Source organism: Thalassophryne amazonica, chromosome 21 (assembly GCF_902500255.1).
Source record: "Thalassophryne amazonica chromosome 21, fThaAma1.1, whole genome shotgun sequence".
Classification (NCBI taxonomy): Eukaryota; Metazoa; Chordata; class Actinopteri; order Batrachoidiformes; family Batrachoididae; genus Thalassophryne; species Thalassophryne amazonica.
This window is the reverse complement of record NC_047123.1, coordinates 14,349,507-14,368,072: the sequence shown is the minus strand read 5'-3', so window position 1 is coordinate 14,368,072 and position 18,566 is coordinate 14,349,507. Positions and strand designations below refer to the sequence as shown.

Sequence of the window (18,566 nt, the reverse complement as noted above, 5' to 3'; positions counted from 1 at the left end):
TGTGTTCTCTGTAAAAGGTTGCTTGTAAAGCTGTTTTATGTGTGTTTATAGTGACAGCTGTTGTGTGATTTTCACTGACTCATTTCACCATAACGAGCTCCGTTTCTATGTCAAGAAACAAACTGAGAATCTTCCAATGTTCCAGATAAACTCAACCAGTAAATCTGAGTCATTTTCAGTGACATCAGATACCAACAAAAAAAAAGGAAACAAAGCTGAAAAGTTCTTGTTTTCCTCATGAATTGTTCACCTTAACTTTGTCTGACTCAGTTCCATTGTTTTCACTCTCCTGGTGTCATCACCTTACTCTTTTTTCTTTCCTCTTGTGTTTCTGAACTATTTATTTTTTTCTTTTTCAGTATGGTTCTTTGTTCAGGCACAGTGGGAACAGCAACAACAGAAATAAGTCAAACCTAAAAAACTAAAACATTTCCCATCATGCAGTAACTCACTCAACATGTGAGGGTGGAGGTTTGGTTTTAGCATCTTTGGATCACTTGTCATTTGGCACAATCACATATGTGTGCATGTTTATAACACACACACACTCAATACAGCTATACAGTATTTAGACAGTGATAATTTTTGTAATTTTGCCTCTGTACATATCACAATGTTGTTGAAATGAGACCATCAGGATGTGCTCATAATGTCAACTTTCAGCTTGAATTCAAAGGGTTGAAGAAAAATTTCATATGAAATATTTAGGAACTATTTTTATATTCATTAAAATAAAATTTTTATAGATAATATATTCATTTTCAGAAGTGATAAATAATTAGCAAACTAAATGTAAGGATGACTAGTCCAAACTGTCAATTTTAGATCCACTTCTCTTTTGACAAGTCAGGGGACAGACATGTGAGCATTTTGCAAGTCATGGACTTTGGGATATCTTGGACTTTACTGACAGTCATGAAAAATACAAATAATATGATGCTGATTTGTAAACGTCTACAGTTGACAAGACTGCAGACAGAAAAACAGCAAACCATGCAAGAAGGAGACAAGCGAGGTAAGCCACCAAGACACCCATGACAACTCTAAAGGAGTTAAAGGCTTCTGTGGCTGTGACTGGAGAATCTGTGCACCACCAGTCAGCGCTTTGGTTGACTGCTGTCATTTTAAATGTGCTTTAAAAAATAAATGTTGAGTTGAGTCACTGCTTCATAGTGAAACAGAACAAATGTCATACATGAAAACAGACCAAATGTAGACTTGAGTCTCTGGAACATCTTTTTGAGAAAATCTTTTTCTGTGGGACGCCATTACGAAGGTACAGCTAGAACTGAGACAACACAGTTTCTCCAGTCACAGCCAAAGAAGCTGATAACTCCTTCAAAGTTATCATGGTTGTTATCATGTTGTATTCACCAGACAGATTAACTACACATTTTGTATTTTTTTTTTTAATGATTCGTATAAATGAAGTCAAAGATCTAGTCAGTGACTTGGAACCCCCGACTTGTCTGAAGAAAACTGGATGTAAAAGGGATGATTTGTATTTAAATAACTGGTAATTCTCTGTCCAGTTGCTCATGGGTACACAAACTACTAGAATTACAAAATGGTTAGTGTGATATTCTTGTGAAAAGTTTTGAATTAATGCAAAATGTCAACATCTGGGTTATTAAATTTGAACTCCCATGTGGTGCTGTTACATGTGACAGCATGAGCTGGCACCACATGTCACTGCATCCACCACACCACAAACCACTCCAGGTCATGGAGGGCAACCACACAGGAAGAGAGCAGATCTATCAACAGTAACCATGCTTCTGCTGCAGCCAGGTGAAACGTGGGCGTCCTTTTGGTCTTTTCCAGCCACTGGCTCTTAAACACTGAGGATACCTGAGGCTGGAAATGTGCCACATATCCAAAATTTACCTCCACCAACAAAGCTGGAAGAGGTTATGTTTATTGCCCACATTTGTTTGTCTGTTTTGTGAACAGCCTGGAGCCCACAATTTTTCATATGTTGTTCTGAAATTTTTTACTGAAGATTCATATCCTGATAGGCAAGAGTTAATCAATTTTCAAGGGCATGTCAGGAAAAATCTCTAATGGTGAATGAATTTTCAAAAATTCATAACTGACAAAAAAGGTCAAATTTTTCATATTTGAGAGCGTTATGTTGGATGGTCTAATTTTATTGCCTGACAAAATTTGATCTGGATCTGATCCAGATTACAGATTTTGTGGCCATTTAAATTTAACATTGACAACCCCATTTAATGTACATTTTGCATTATATCTCAATAAAAAAGTGCCTCAATCACTCATTTGTGACAATGAAGTGCAAACTGGCAACTGGCACTCTAAATGAATAGATTGTTTGATCTGCATCTGATCTGTATTGCAGATTTAGCAGATATTTGATATTAACACTGAAAAGCCTTTTTGATCTATGTTTTAGCCTATGAAAAGCCATATCTAACAGGATTTTGACCTTGAAAAGTTTTTCCAAGGTTAAAATTTATGGAATTGGAAACTAATGTTGGCGGAGGTTTGCGATTACTTGTCTGTCACAAGGCGTCACTTGTCTACAGTTTAAATTAGTACACCGCTTGCCCAAATTAAAAATATTGGTAATGTTTTCCTAATTATTGTCACTTGCCCCCATTTTATTCAAGTTGGGATGTTGTGATGTCTGTTACATGTTGTTCATATCATTCTTGCTCAAATAAAGTTTTGTCACATGAATTTTTTTAGAATATGTGCCTTCATGGTTCTTTCATCACGAGACACGATTCGATGCCATATTTGTGTACTCGCTGATCCAGTGGCCTGATCACCTGCTTCAACACACACATATATATATATATATATATATATATATATATATATATATATATATATATATATATATATATATATATATATATATATATATATATATATATATATATATATATATATATATATGACACACACACAAACAAACAAACCAAAAAATAATGCATTTTCCATACTACAGGAGTAGATATGTATGCCACTTCATCAGTTATAAAATTTGCTTTTGAGGAGGGCAAGGTACTGAAAGAAGATTTTCTGGAAAGTAAAAGTTACGCAATTCTTGTATTACAGAGCTCTTGGGCAAAGAAAGAAATTCTTACACCCTTAGATGAATATTATAAACACTTCAGGCATATAGACATAACTTTCAAGATTACAAATTAAATTAATGTTAATAATTTGACAGGAAGTTCATCACAAGCATTTTTGTCCACATTTTAAATACAGTTTAAGTGCCTAAACAACCTACTATACAATGAAGAATACTTCAGTGGAGGCTAGAGTCCGACCGATAATGTCGGCCAATTCATATACCGGTATAATGGAAACAACTATTGCTTTCATAGTCTACATTGTTTTGGATAGAAATGTCCATTTTCTTTGTTTCTCTTCTGTATGAATCTCCATCCATTTTTGCTAAATTTTAATTTATTTATTTATGCCTTGACATTGGCCTTTAAGTTCAAATCCTTGGCCATGGGTTTGAGTAGTCAAAGCCTCTGCCTTGAGGGTTTTGGCTTTGATTATAATATGGTCTACAGCCCTTTCAGCAGCCTTTTAATTGAACAAATCACACCAGATACACAGCAGATGCATCCTAAACTTAGTATGCCCACATCTATGAGCCGGTCAGCGACCGTGAGGCGTGCCCGCTGCAGTCTGAGGTGAAACACACACGGCAGTATGAGTGTCATGGCTGACCCCGTCACACTGCCTGTCAAACCCATCAACAGGGAGAAGCTGGGGACCAGCAGGGCCAGTAGGAACGATGTCACCAGCAAGACCCCACGAACGAGCAGGGCAGCACGAGACACATGGTGAACTTCATGTTTCCGCTCCAGCGAGACAGCATCATCTGTAAATTGATTAAAAACAGTGAGTGATTGAAAACATAAATAACAACAAAAAAAACTTGTCAATTTTTGTATTATTTTGACAAACAGTTGTCCAGCTGCATATTTGTAACAATCTCAACAAAAATGTTCTGTAGAAATCTCTTTTAAAATGCAGTTTGATAAATCATTGCAAGAATTACAAGGCATCAGAGGAACGCACTCAACATACAATATAATTGCACAAGTATACATGCACATGCAATGTTTTATACATTATGTATGACTTCATCATATGTCATAACTTCATGATGAAGTCATTCATACAAATATTTTGCTGATCAATGTATATTTTAAACAAATTCCTCAGGAGGGCAGCTGTTACCATGATGGCAAAGGTGATCCATTCAGTAATTAACATAGAGCTATAGACAATTTGTTACATCACAGTGAGCAAATTAGTCATCTAGCAAACATGCCATTGTGGTGTCACCTCATGAAGCAACACAACAAACATTTCCCTTATGTCTGTTTGAATCAAATCAACATCTGAGGCTCTACAAACACTGAACTGTGGGCGTCATCATCTCTGTGGTCAACTATCACAATGCCCTCAAATATGCTACCTTCAAACATGTATTTATCTTTCTGCAAACTTCAAAACTTCAGTGTTGAAAACCACATTATGAACACACTATTACAGTTTTTGCCTAATAAAGTCAAACCCAGTTTTGCAGGCAGAAAATTCATGAGATTATGGTGCCAAAAACAAAGGCAGTTTATTTCCCAAAATCCAAAACGGTCTCAAATGTGAACATGGCCAAGTCCCCCCCCCCCCAAAAAAAATCCACTGAGTAACAGAAAACAAACCAAAATGTCACTTAATGATGACATGGGGAACTTCAAAACAAAAAGAAAAAGAATAAAAAAAAAAAAACCCTTTCCAGCTCAGCTGTGGCTGTGGGACATGAAAATGTCTTCAATGAGCTAAATTATAATGACGCACCACATTTTATTGTTAGTAACGATGCTCATACTGAAGAAATTAATATTGTTTGTAATGCTGTTTATTTTAATGGTGTTATTCCCAACAGTGATCATAACTATTAAAAACAGTAAGATAACTAATATTGCCATGTTTAAGCCTCTTTATATAATTTTTTGTTACATTTTCTTTCAAATAAAGGATGTCAGCAGCTCTTTGTCTGGCTTAGATTAAACTTTCCTTTCCTCAGCTTGGATGTAGTTTCTCTTTTATCTTGAAGGTGCTCTTCTTCATCAATTTTTGGATGATGACTTTTTCATTCTTTGTCTTTACTTTGCCAATTCTTCTTCCTTTTCTTCAGATGACAACATGATTTCTTGTCATTTTGAAGGTCTGCAATGTAGTAAAATTTTTTCTTTTAAACCATATGTGACATATAATGCATCAGTTACAAAATATCCAAAAATGGAGCGAGCTTTTAGAATTGGTAGAAAAAGAATTTTGCAAATCTATTTTCTTTGCAGTAGAAATAAAGTTGAAGCTGGTGCATCATACGATTGCCCATATGGACGAATCACCACTGGTTTTAGATCATCCATTTAGGCTTGAGTTATTGATACAAAAAAGTGTTTTTCGAGCCATGTTTTCTTTGACCTTGACCTATGACCTTTGGCCAAATGGCTTCAAAGTCTAACCACCTCTAGATAGCTATCAAAGTAATATTCCCAAGTTTGAAGGAAATCTGTTGAATTGTTCTTGATATATCTTGTGTATATACACACACACACACTTACTTCAGGGTCATAAACCATCAAACATTATTCAGAAACCAGCAACAGGGTTTGAAATAAACCCTATAAGAGGTTCTGCAGTCTTGGTCTTTATTTCCCCAACATTTTCAAATATCAAAAAGCTGCTGGCTGAAAGCAGTGTGAAACAGAGCTGCCTTGGTATTTATGCTCCATTTCGGCAAGTCCCTTCTTCAAAATAGCTGCAAGCTGCCTAAGGACCTCAGAGCACCCTTCTTCTGTCCACTTCAGCCACATGGGGTTAAGGTCTGTTTGGGGGCAGTTTGGCAGTATGAGGAAAGAAAAATATCATAGATCCACTTTCTGTAAGCTCTTTTTTCCCAAAACATTCAGGGATTTAAGATATTCAGTCAGTTATGCTTCTGCTCTTCCATATAATGTTTTAGGTAAAATAAATCAAGTTTTCAGTTTTTGGCAAAATGGGAGGGTCTCTCTCCCTCGCCGCATCTGTTATACTTCTCCAGTTGTCCAAAATCACTTCCTTCCAGTGCCTGTCTCATCTCCCTGAATTTCACGCAACATTCTTCCTCCTTCAACTTCCACCATCTGATCGTTGGTTCAGCTCTCACTCTCTAGCTCTTCTTCACCTCCAAAGTCATCTTCCAAACCATTATCCGATGCTGTCCAGCTACCCTCTCCCCTACCACCACCTGACAGTCTCCAATTTCTTTTGGATGCATGTCTACATAAAATGTAATCCATCTGTGGGCACCTTCCTTCACTGTTTCCATCCTTTTTGCAAAATCTGCCACCATCTGGCCCTTTACATTTCTGTTCTTGATACCACATCTACCTATTACTATCTCATCATCTCTGCTCCCTTCATCAACATGCCCATTGAAGTCCACTCCAATCACCATTCTGTCATTCTTGAGTACATTCTCCACCATCTATAGGGCATATGCACTGATGACATTAATCATCACTCCTTTAATTTCCACCTTGACATTCATCAGTCTGTCAGACATTTACTTCAACTTTAACACACTCTTAACATTCTTTTCCTTTAAAATGACCAAAACACAATTTCTCTTCCCATCCACACCATGACACAGCAACTTGATCCCACCTCCAATGCTCCTGCTCTTACTTCCCTTCCACTTGGGCTCTTGCACACACAATATTTCTACCTTTCTCCTCTCCATCATATCAGCCAGCTCTCTCCCTTTACCACTCATACTGCCAACATTCAAAGTCTGGACTTCTCCTCCTCTTCCTTTTCTTCTTCTTGTTCTTGCAGCAGTTGTTGTTTGTACAAAGATGTCTTAAAAATGTCTTCAAAACTGGGTCTTTAACAAGGGGAGCAGGGCTTTTTTTTTGGCACCTCTCTGTGGCACAGCAGTTGTGTATTGTCTGTGTAAACAGGAGTAAAACAGACAATGGTGAGGAAAAACTCATTTATTTTGGATAGATTGGATAGAACTTTATTGATCCCTTGGGAAGACTCCCTCAGAGAAACTGAGGTTCCAGCAGCTTTGTATAGCACCACACAGGGAAGAAGCACACAGAGTATCAAAAGTGAAAGTAAAAAAGAAAAACAGTTTGCAAATATAAATACCAGACATACTGATCAATACTGGTTTACTGGCTACTACTGTTCCTCTCCTTCCCGTCCCCTGTCTTCCTGTTCTGCCCATCTCCCTGAGTGAGGAGTTGTACAGTCTGATGGCCTGAGGGACAAAGAAGTTTGTCACTTTGTTGGTTCTGCACTTGGGAAGGAGCAGTCTGTGGCTGAAGAGGTTCCTCTAGTTGTTGAGGACGGTGTGCAGAGGGTGACTGACATCATCCATAATGTCCAGCATTTTGTCCAGTGTTCTTTTCTCTGCTACCATCACCAGAGAGGTCCAGCTTCATGCCAACTACAGGATGTGTGGAAATCCTGAGCTGATTGGTTTGGAAAAAGATAATATCACCAGGGAAAAAAAAAAAAAAAAAAAAAAAAGAAACAAACCATGGACAAACTTACCATGGAGCTCTTAGCACATGCAACTCAGCCTGTGACTGCTACGTGCTTATGAAACAGAGCAAAGTGCACACTGTTTAAAGAGCTGACACTGGACAGACAACATGCACCCACTTACTGTATATGACAACTCAAGTTGAATTAATCTGACACAGATCAATCAAAAGTGCTTGATCAAGCACTTTTGCTAAAGATCTGATTCTGTTGCCATCAACTGCTACAAGGCTTCCTAGTAACTAAGACCCTTCGGCTCCTCCCTTGTTTTTCACTTGGGGTCGGCACAGCAGATCCAAAGTGGGTCTCTCCAGAGATGTTCAATCAGATTCAGGTCTGGGCTCTGGCTGGGCCACTGAAGGAAATTCACAAAGTTGCCCTGAAGACACTCTTTTCATACAATGCAACACTTTTGGTTTTGCTCCCATTTTGTATGAGATGAACTCAAAGATCTAAAACTTTTTCCACATACACAATATCACCATTTCCCTCAAATATTGTTCACAAACCAGTCTAAATCTGTGATAGTGAGCACTTCTCCTTTGCTGAGATAATCCATCCCACCTCACAGGTGTGCCATACCAAGATGCTGATTAGACGCCATGATTAGTGCACAGGTGTGCCTTAGACTGCCCACAATAAAAGGCCACTCTGAAAGGTGCAGTTTTATCACACAGCACAATGCCACAGATGTCACAAGATTTGAGGGAGCGTGCAATTGGCATGCTGACAGCAGGAATGTCAACCAGAGCTGTTGCTCGTGTATTGAATGTTCATTTCTCTACCATAAGCCGTCTCCAAAGTCGTTTCAATTTGGCAGTACATCCAACCAGCCTCACAACCGCAGACCACGTGTAACCACACCAGCCCAGGACCTCCACATCCAGCATGTTCACCTCCAAGATCGTCTGAGACCAGCCACTCGGACAGCTGCTGAAACAATCGGTTTGCATAACCAAAGAATTTCTGCACAAATTGTCAGAAACCGTTTCAGGGAAGCTCATCTGCATGCTCGTCGTCCTCATCGGGGTCTCGACCTGACTCCAGTTCGTCGTCGTAACCGACTTGAGTGGGCAAATGCGCACATTGGAGAGGTGTTCTCTTCACGGATGATGCGAAGGAGATGTGTTGCACTGCATGAGGCAAATGGTGGTCACACCAGATACTGACTGGTATCCCCCCCCAATAAAACAAAACTGCACCTTTCAGAGTGGCCTTTTATTGTGGGCAGTCTAAGGCACACCTGTGCACTAATCATGGTGTCTAATCAGGCATATGGATATGGCACACCTGTGAGGTGGGATGGATTAACTCTGCAAAGAAGTGCTCACTATCACAGATTTCGACTGGTTTGTGAACAATATTTGAGAGAAATGGTGATATTGTGTATGTGGAAAAAGTTTTAGATCTTTGAGTTCATCTCAAACAAAATGGGAGCAAAACCAAAAGTGTTGCGTTTATATTTTTGTTGAGTATATCTTGGCTGTGTGCTTAGGGTCATTGTCCTGCTGAAAGATGAACTGTAGTCCCAGTCTGAGGTCAAGAGCACTCTGGAGCAGGTTTTCATCCAGGATGTCTCTGTACATTGCTGCGTTCATCTTTCCGTCAATCCTGACTAGTCTTCCAGTTACTGCCGCTGAAAAACATCCGCACAGCATGATGCTGCCACCACCATGCTTCACTGTAGGGGTGCTGGTTTTCTCCAAACATGACGCCTGGCATTCATGCCAAAGACTTCAGTGTTTGTCTCATCAGACCCGAGAATTTTGTTTCTCATCATCTGAGAGTCCTTCAGGTGCCCTTTGGCAAACTCCAGGTGGGCTGCAGTGTGCCTTTTTCTAAGGAGTCGCTTCCATCTGGCCACTCTACTGTACAGGTCTGATTGGTGCAGAGATGGTTGTCCTTCTGGAAGGTTCCTCTCTCTCCATAGAGGAATGCTAGAGCTTGGACAGAGAGACCATCAGGTTCTTGGTCACCTTCCTGACTAAGGCTCTTCTTCCCGATCTCTCAGTTTACATGGGTGGACAGCTCTACAAAGATTCTTGCTAGATCCTACCTTCTTCCTGTTATGGTTGACCAAGAACTGAGAGGTAGGGCCCAGAATGCAGACACAACTTGAAGACAGAGAATGGCTCTTGCAGTTTATGTAGGTGAGATGTAGGCAGGCTTGGCTGGAATGGTCCAGCAGCAGAGGATAGGAACAGCTGGGCAGGACAGGCAGAGGAGTTGAATATCAATGAATCAGACAGGTGGCTGAAGACTGAAGCAAGTGAGATGGCAACTAGGATTCTGGTGTATCAGGCATGGAGGACAGAGAAAACAGATAAACAGATGTCCGGGGAAAATAACACCAAAAATACATATTATGAAAAGTTTTAATTATATTAAATTATTAATTAATTCTCAGAGATAAGGCCAATCGTCTGTACCACAAGGGAGACTGAAAGATCTGGCGGCATTCGGGTGTCTGAGCCGCGGTTAAATACTGCAGTGGTTTGATTGGAAACAGGTTGCAGGTGAGAAAATTCAGCAGCTGCAGAGGATCAGATGGGCAGGCCAGAGGAGGAAACCCAGAGTCCACACCCAGCAACACAGAGACAGACTGAGAAAAACATGACACACCAGGGAGAGAAGACCACAAAGACACACAAGGAAAGGGAAAGCCAAAGCCTAAACACTTCCGTTTACTAGATGATGGAGGCCACTGTGCTCATTGGGACCTTCAAAGCAGCAGAAATGTTTCTGTACCCTTCCACAGATTTGTCCCTCGAGACAATCCTGTCTCTGAGGTCTACAGACAATTCCTTTGCCTTCATACTTGGTTTGTGCTCTGACATGTACTGTCAACTGTGGGACCTTATATGTAGACAGGTGTGAGCCTTTCCAAATCACGTCCAATCAGCTGAATTTACTACAGATGGACTCCTTAGTTTTTTTTTTTTTTTTTTTTTTTTTTATAAATTTGCAAAGAAAAAAAACTTTTTTCACATTGTCATTATGGGGTTTTGTGTGTAGAATTATCAGGGGAAAAATGGAATAAGGCTGTCACATAACAAAATGTGGAAAATTGAATTGCTGTGAATACTTTCTGGATGCACCGTACATCTGTGACATCAAAGACCTACCTCCAAGTAGACAGTTGTGAAGTATTTCAGCAGCAGAGTAGAATGGCAGAGGGTAAGACAGCAGTGCTTTGGCCAGCAGAAACATATTGACAAGAGGTCGTAGGGCAGAGGGCAAGTTATCTGTGATGACCTCACTTGTCTGTGCCCCCCATGTCAACACAGCCTGGGAGAAAAAAGAACAATCAATCATTTAGTCACTGTTTTCACCTGTTTCTGCCGCCCGTGGTTTTACAGCAAGATGTTGAACCAGTAACACACGCATTTTGTATAACTGTTGTGAACAATGATGTTACATGTTTTGTAATAATTTTTGAGAGAATGATTAGTGCTGTAACAACACTGATAGAAAGGTCGTCATTGACCTTTAACTCTGTCCTACATCAGCCAATTTTGTTGACCTCTGATTTCCACGCAGAATTAATTCTGTGAGTGCACAGGAACTGTAACTTGTTGAAAATTAAAAGTTGTTGTACTGTACTGCACTACATTTTTAGTTTTTCAAGTGTTTACTTCTTGTTTGAGCAATAACACTAAAAATATCAGTGTTACTGTTTCTGCAGTTGTACAAATCACAGTGTGGTGGCAAGTTTCCTGGTGAGCTTCTGCAGATTCCTGGCCAATGTGAAGAGCCAATATAAATATGGCAAATGAGTGACAGCAATCATACAGATCAAAAAATCAAGTCACCAAGGGAACCAAGCTCCAGATTTACCAACACACATGGGTCGAGTTCTGACTATTCCTTTGTTTGCATTGGTGGAAGACGGCAATTTCTGAAAATTTAAACATAGAGTTGTGGTTGGTAGTTTACACAACATGGGCATGAATGTAATGGTCATTTGGGGATGTTAATGATGTCTTTGAACTGTTGTTTTGCCAGGGTGGAATGATTGCACAAAAAACAAGAATTGGGCACCGTAGTCTCGTTGGAGGGTGGGCACTAAAGGGGTAAAATATAACACATATGATGCAATAATTCTACTTCTGGGGACAGCCCTCATGTGTCCCCATCAAAAACGCACCACTTTCTGTGAGTTTTTGGGCAATTTACATGGCAAACAAAGTAAAAATGCAAAGAAATGGTGATGATGTGGTGGAAAGTGGACATGTACCTTAGTATACACTAGTAGAGTTCCACCTTAGATTTGGAATATATAATAGTAGATATACCTTACTGAATTTTCATGTGTTGCAGTTTGTTTGCGTTCAGTTTGGAAATGATCTGGTCGTTTCAGCCTCTCGATCGCCGCTCGGAGCGCGGCGCGCCATTGTGGGCCATCTTTAAACCGGCTGTAACACTCCTTAATCTCTGTGATGCCTGTAGAATCTTCACCGAAAGCCATCTGAATTTTCCGAATGGTTTCCACCTGGCTGTCTCTCAGTTTCTGAAAAAATTTTCATGAAGCAAAGCGGCAGTCGCTCAGCCAATTTCCTGACAATGAAAATCCGCAGAGGAGGCTGGACCACTCCTCCCACAAGGCGTGCTCACAGGCGAATGATGCAACCGACAGGCGTGAAAAAACTCACACATGCGCACTAAGGTTCAAGCTTGGCTGATGCAAGCACACGATTCAAATCCATATAGTTTTTGCAAAAAACTCGGATCGGATTCTTTTCTAACAGACCTCGTATATGTCCCTCTCACCCCTTCTGGGGAGGGTCGTATGTGTGTTCCTCAAGCTGGAGTCCTCCACCACAGACCTGGGAGTTTGAGGGTACCATTGCTGTTCCTAGGATAACCCTCTTTTGGACAGAGACCTCTGATGTTGTGCCTGGAATCTGCTGGAGCCACAATTTGGGGGTTACAGCTGCTAGTGCTCCTATTACCACTGGGACCACTTTGGACTTTACCTTCCAAATCTGCTCCAGTTGCTTCTTCAGCCTTTGGTACTTTTCAATTTGATCATGCTCCTTCTTTCTGATGTTGCTGTCAGCTGGGATTGCCACATTGATCACACCTGGGGATTTCTTTCCCTTGTCAACCACCAAAATGTCTAGTTGGTTGGCCAGCAGCTGTTTGTCTGTTTGGAAATTGAAGGCCCACAAGACCTTAACCCTGTTGTTCTCAACTAGTTTTTGGTGGCTTCTCCCATTGATACTTGGGGACTTCTAATCCATATGCGGCACAGATGTTCCTGTGCACAATTCCGAACACTTGGTTGTGCCTCTCAGTGTATACTGTCGCATACTGCTGCTATGTGCTGGAATGTCTCTTGGGCACATCTGTACAGTCTGCAACTTGGGTCCTGTTGGCTGTGGTAAACTCCTGCTTCTATGGATCTGGTGCTTAGGGCTTGTTCTTGTGCTGCCATGATCAGAGCCTCTGTGCTGTGGCCACTAGTAGGTTTTGTTGATGTCAGTCACTTACTCTGTCTGTCGATGGTACATCCTATGGAGGGGCTTGGTCTTCCATGATATCTCTTCTTCCAGTTCCTTATTGCCGTCTGTCTTCAGCTGCCTGAGGCATTCTCGTAGCAACTGATCTCAGAGGACCATCTTTCTGATGTATTCATGGATGCTCCTCATCTCATCCTGGATTGTGCCTCTCTCCTTCTGTTCCTCATAGAACCTCAGAGTGCTGGACTTTGTGAGGGGTTTTCGTGTCTTGACATTAGTGGCATCGATCTCCTCCTATGGCCAACTCATTATCCCAGCTGGGTATCTGATGACTGGTAGGGCGTATGCACTGATGGCTTAGATCTTATTCCAACCACTGAACTGTCTTCTCAGCACCTGTCTTACCTTTTGGAGGCATTTGGTTGTGGCTGACCTTCTTGCATCTTCATCATGATTCCCATTAGCTTGTGGGATTACCAGGTATTTGTAGCTGTCCTGTATGTCTGCCATCCTACCGTCTGGCAGTTCCACCCCCTCAGTCGGGATCACCTTCCCTCTCTTTGTCACCATTCTGCCACACTTATCCAATCCGAATGACATCCCAATATCCTGTAGGTCCTGGTGAGGTGAATCAGTGAGTCAATATCGCACTCAGTATTTGCATATAGCTTGATGTCATCCATGGACGAGCTGGGCATGTCCCAGCATGTCCTGTGAGAATTCAACACGGTGGCGCTTTTGTTCCGCCATCAGCTTCGTGCCAATGAATTTCGCTGCAACTCTTTTCATGGCCAAATCTTCTGTCACAGTGGAATGTGCCAAAAAAGTGCTGATGTCCACCTCTTCCACAATTTCTTGGATAGTCACACGACGGTCCCACATTGCCACAGCGTTCACTTTGGAAATGATCTGGTCATTTCAGCATGTTGATGGCCGCCCGGGGCGCGGCTCGCTCTCCACTGTTGTGCGGCCGTCTTTAAACCGGTTGTACCGCTCCTTAATCTGTGTGATGCCCAGAGGATCGTCACCGAAAGCCGTCTGAATAATCCGAATGGTTTCCACCTGGCTGTCTCCCAGTTTTTGGCAAAATTTGATGCAGTCGCGCTGCTCCAGTTGTTCCGCCATTTCCTTGCAAAGAAAAAACGAGAGACTCCACCTATCCTCACACAAAGGCTGCTTACAAGCAAATGATGCAACCGACAGGCATGAAAAAAATCACGCATGCGCACGAAGGTTCAAGGTTGGCTCATGCAAGCACATGATTCAAATCCATCAGGTTTTTGAAAAAAATAAAAAGGTCCGATACTTTTCTAACAGACCTCGTATACTGTACTTTATATATAAATTTGTATTTGTAGTGCTTTTAGTTTGATTGTCCTACTCCTTGTGCATGTCATTGGCTTTACTTCCTTGGCACTTAGGTTTCTGCGTTTGCATGCATACTTATTTTGAGATTAATTGGATTGCACTATTTAACCGAGACAGTCCACTCACTCCAGTGCCACACTGTCTCGTCTGTATATCAGCTTTCTCACATTTTTGCCAGTGTTTTAATAATCAGTTATCCAATTGTGTCACCTTTTTGTTTTCTTCTAAATTTAGCCTGCTCTGTATCAAATTTTCTGCATGATATGCTCGACTTCTGTTTGACCTTCTGATAACATCTTGGAATTCTCTCTTTGATGCTGCCCTCACACACACATAGTTGTTGATTGAACTGATTGAACTAACCCGTGTTCCGAACTCATGCCTGTGTGACCCACCACGTCTCCAGTTATTCCTGCCCGGACACTGTTACAGGCTAACTGCTACTGCTAAAAGCCTGCTCTCTGTAAAGAAAGACTGTTTGAACTTCCATTGGTGTTGTTGTCCGCTCAGAGGTTTCCAGTTTTACAAGAATTGTCATGGGAACACACAACACATTTTTATGATTCTACTGCATGCGCCATTAAGAATCTCTGAAACCAACCAGTAAAGAAAACATTGTTTTCATGATGCACGCTGCAGCATGGGCCCACCCAAGCATGGCATTAAACTGCCCTCTGTCCTCCATACTGCCTTCCAGTGGTGGGAGGAAGATCTGTGAGGTGTAGGAGAAGATGATGACACCCACAGAGATGACGAAGTCCTCCGGGTCTACTGAAAGAGGCAGCGAGGACCAAGACCAGCTGCTGGCTTCACTCAGGCAGTACAGCACAATCAACAGACTGATGGAGAGGGAAAAAAACAGCGAAGAAAACAATCATTTGGAAAATCAAGCCAGAGGAGCACAAAATGAAGGTCATGAGGAACAAAATTATTAAAAAGTGCTATATATAAAATGATATATCAAACGTGTTCATGAATGTGCATAAATAATGCCCATCAAATATATATATACACACACACACACATACACACACCACTGAAAGCATTGTCTGGCATTCAGTGGTGTGTGTGTGTGTGTGTGTGTGTGTGCACGCGCACGCACACATGTGTCTTTGAACAAGTCAACTCAAAAATGGCTGGTTGGATTTACTTCAAATTTGGTGGGAATATTACTTGGATCAATATCTAGAAAGATGTGGTAGTCAGACTTAACCCCGGGATGCAGATAGCCAGCCGCAGAAGGTATGCGCAAAAATAAGGTGTCTTTAATGTTCTAGTGATAATGATGCACAACAGTGTCAAAATCTCTATGGTGGGAATATCCAAAATGCAGTATGACTGACAAACTGACAAAATGAATAATGAAAAAAACAACTGTCCATAAGTGACTGTGAGAATGAAAGCAAAAAACTCTGAGGAGGCAAAATCCAAAATGATAAAAAGACAACTTGAAAACCATTAACCAAAAAGCAGCTTTCGAAAGTGGTAGTAAGAACAGCGTGATTTACACAAGGATGACTCAGAGGCACACAGGGGAAGACGAGGATCATAAACTGATGAGTGGACAATCGACCGGCTAAGAACATAAACCAATAAGTAACTTAAACACAAGCTCGCCGATTGCAAACAGGTGTGAAGAACTGCATGAAGGAGGGGACACACAAGTGGACAAAATGGAACACACAAGGAAATAACAAAGGTCTGATGACCAAAGTGAAAATAAATCCAATTCCCAAAAACGTGATATCAACCTCAATGATAGAACACCAATGACATAAACCCAGACCCAAGAGAGTAAATGAACAAAGCAGGGCTAAGACACTAACAGAATTGACAATACAACTCTGTGGGACAGATGCCTTGCTGCGCGGAGCTGGAAAACACCGCATGTGGCTGTCAGAAGTAACTCAGACTGTATCAGTATATCTCCCCCCCTCGGATATTCGTTATCCTATACCCCCCCAACCCGGAAATCTTCTGGCAAATTGGAGTTGAACTATCGGATCTTCTTTTTAATAAAATCCTCTCTACACAACTTCATCAGGAGGCTGGATTTTATATTTTGAATTAATTTATATCAAGTTGTACAGATTTGCTTTCAGTTTGAGTTTAAGGAAGATAATTTTAGAAAAAAAATTGTACTTGAAATGGCATAAACAAATTAAAAGTGTTTAATAGGGCAATTGGGAAACACTGAGGAGCAGCATCTTACATCTCATTAGGCCCCTTCACACATAATGCGAGTGTGGTCGGATTGCACATGAAGTGTGCATGAAGCAGGGATTGTATGCAAAACATGTAAAATCGTAGCTGTTTCCAACGCCTCGTACACCTGTTGCTACAAGTATTTGCGCACACCAACGGCTGAAAGACAGAGTGTGCGCTGTGCGAGCTCATCGAACCCTCTCGCGGCAGGTGTCGGTCAAATTCCACCTGACACACAGGAACATCTAACACTGGTTTGGCACTTACAAAATGTGTGGCCATTCGCACTGTCAACACGAAAACAGTCAGTAGACAATCACTGTCAAGGTGCCCCACAACTGTGGAGTTGCAAAAAGCCACACGTGTGGTGCATGTCGTGCACGTGTGCATGTGTCGCATCCCCCCCATATAAATATAAGCCTAAAATGCTTATATTTATGTACAGATCTGATCACATGGGGCCTGGACAGCGAGGTTTGACCGCACACAGCACAGGGAGGTGCCTGTCAGCTGATCACAGCACACTGACAGTTGGATGATGGTTCAGTGCACACATTACAAACACAGAAACCACCGCCAGGACAGGTATATAAATAATTACGACAATACCTACATACACAATTACATAACAAATAATGAAAATGAATGACCACATAACACAGAGAGTGAAATGTTGGTCTGGGTGCTGAATGGACGGGGGGCGTGTCCGCTCACAGCTGTGGCTGTAAAGATCTCTCCTCCTGGATGTCCCAGCATGAGAATACTTTCTGCGTTTGGAAGGACATGAACTTACAACATTCCTCCGTGAGGAATGTCTCTGCCTGCTGTCCTCACATGGAAATATATAAAACATCTTTCGCCTTTGCGGCAGGCGGCAGTGGCTACACACAGCACCTCCTTCATGACCTTGTTGATTTCAGGCATTTTTCCACACTGATTATAGGCCAGTGATCGTAGCGCAGTGGTAAGGTTTCCGTCTGGTAATCAGGGCTTACAAGTTTGAATCCTGTGAATGGAATTTTTTTTTTTTTTTATTTACCTGCATTGCGTCACCTTTTATGTATTATTTATATCAACCCAGTGATATTCACTACTTATACAGCTGTTTATTTTATTTTCCTCCACATCAGTGGCGCGATGTGGTGCACCTTGTCCCAGCTGTTTGCACTGTGTTCCTGCTCACACAACACCATCGCACCGGGATCGTGCACACCTGTCCATCAACTTGATTTTTTTGTGGTTCGCTGATACGAGATGTTCTGCTGTGAGTCGCCCAGATTTGTCCATAATTGTACTATGTGTGAAGGGGGCCCATATGTAATGCAGCAGATAAGAGAATATTTAGAGTGGAATCCTGCACATGGTGATACAAGCATCAAATTCGGCACTAATGCTCCATAGACATGAACTCTTTTGAAAAAAGTGATTGGCCACTTGAATTTTCAATAGGCAGCCAGGTAGGGGTCAATTGAAGAATTACACAGGGGTCAAAATTAAAATATGCTCCAGTCATATTGAAAACTACACCACATTGTCTTGCCTGATCATACAGCTTCTAAAAAGGTATACTTTGGACTCTCTATGACTGAATGTTATGGAGTTATGAAAAAATGGTGACAAAAGTCAGTTTCAGTTTATACAGGGGTCAAAAGTTAAAATTGCTCCAACTTTGGTTAAAAATGATGTCAATTATTGGTTGAGTTAATCGGGTTTTAAAAAGTAACAGTTTACATCATGTGTCATGCTTAGTTCATGTTACAGGGTAACATAGCTCACATGTCATAAAATCCGATGGACATTGACCTTGTTTGATCTTTACTTTGGAGACCAAGCATTCAGCCCTTCGCTTTGCTCGTGTTATTGATGTAAAGAATGTGAACAAACATGCTGATTGTTGTTGCAGTCAGTATAAGAACATTCAGTCCTTACATC

General features: G+C 41.2%; 1 protein-coding gene across 1 annotated transcript in view; it reads right to left on the bottom strand.

Annotated features, from left to right (window-relative positions):
• Positions 1–3,504: 3,504 nt before the first annotated feature.
• LOC117503461 (vesicular inhibitory amino acid transporter-like) overlaps positions 3,505–18,566 on the bottom strand; it is a 50,053-nt gene continuing 34,991 nt past the window's right edge. Inside the window, exons 6-8 of the mRNA XM_034162697.1 lie at positions 15,031–15,268; positions 10,725–10,887; positions 3,505–3,871 (exon numbers count right to left, since the gene is read on the bottom strand). Of these exons, the coding sequence (XP_034018588.1) occupies positions 3,552–3,871; positions 10,725–10,887; positions 15,031–15,268 (721 nt within the window). The 3' untranslated portion in view covers positions 3,505–3,551. The remainder of the gene's footprint in view (positions 3,872–10,724; positions 10,888–15,030; positions 15,269–18,566) is intronic.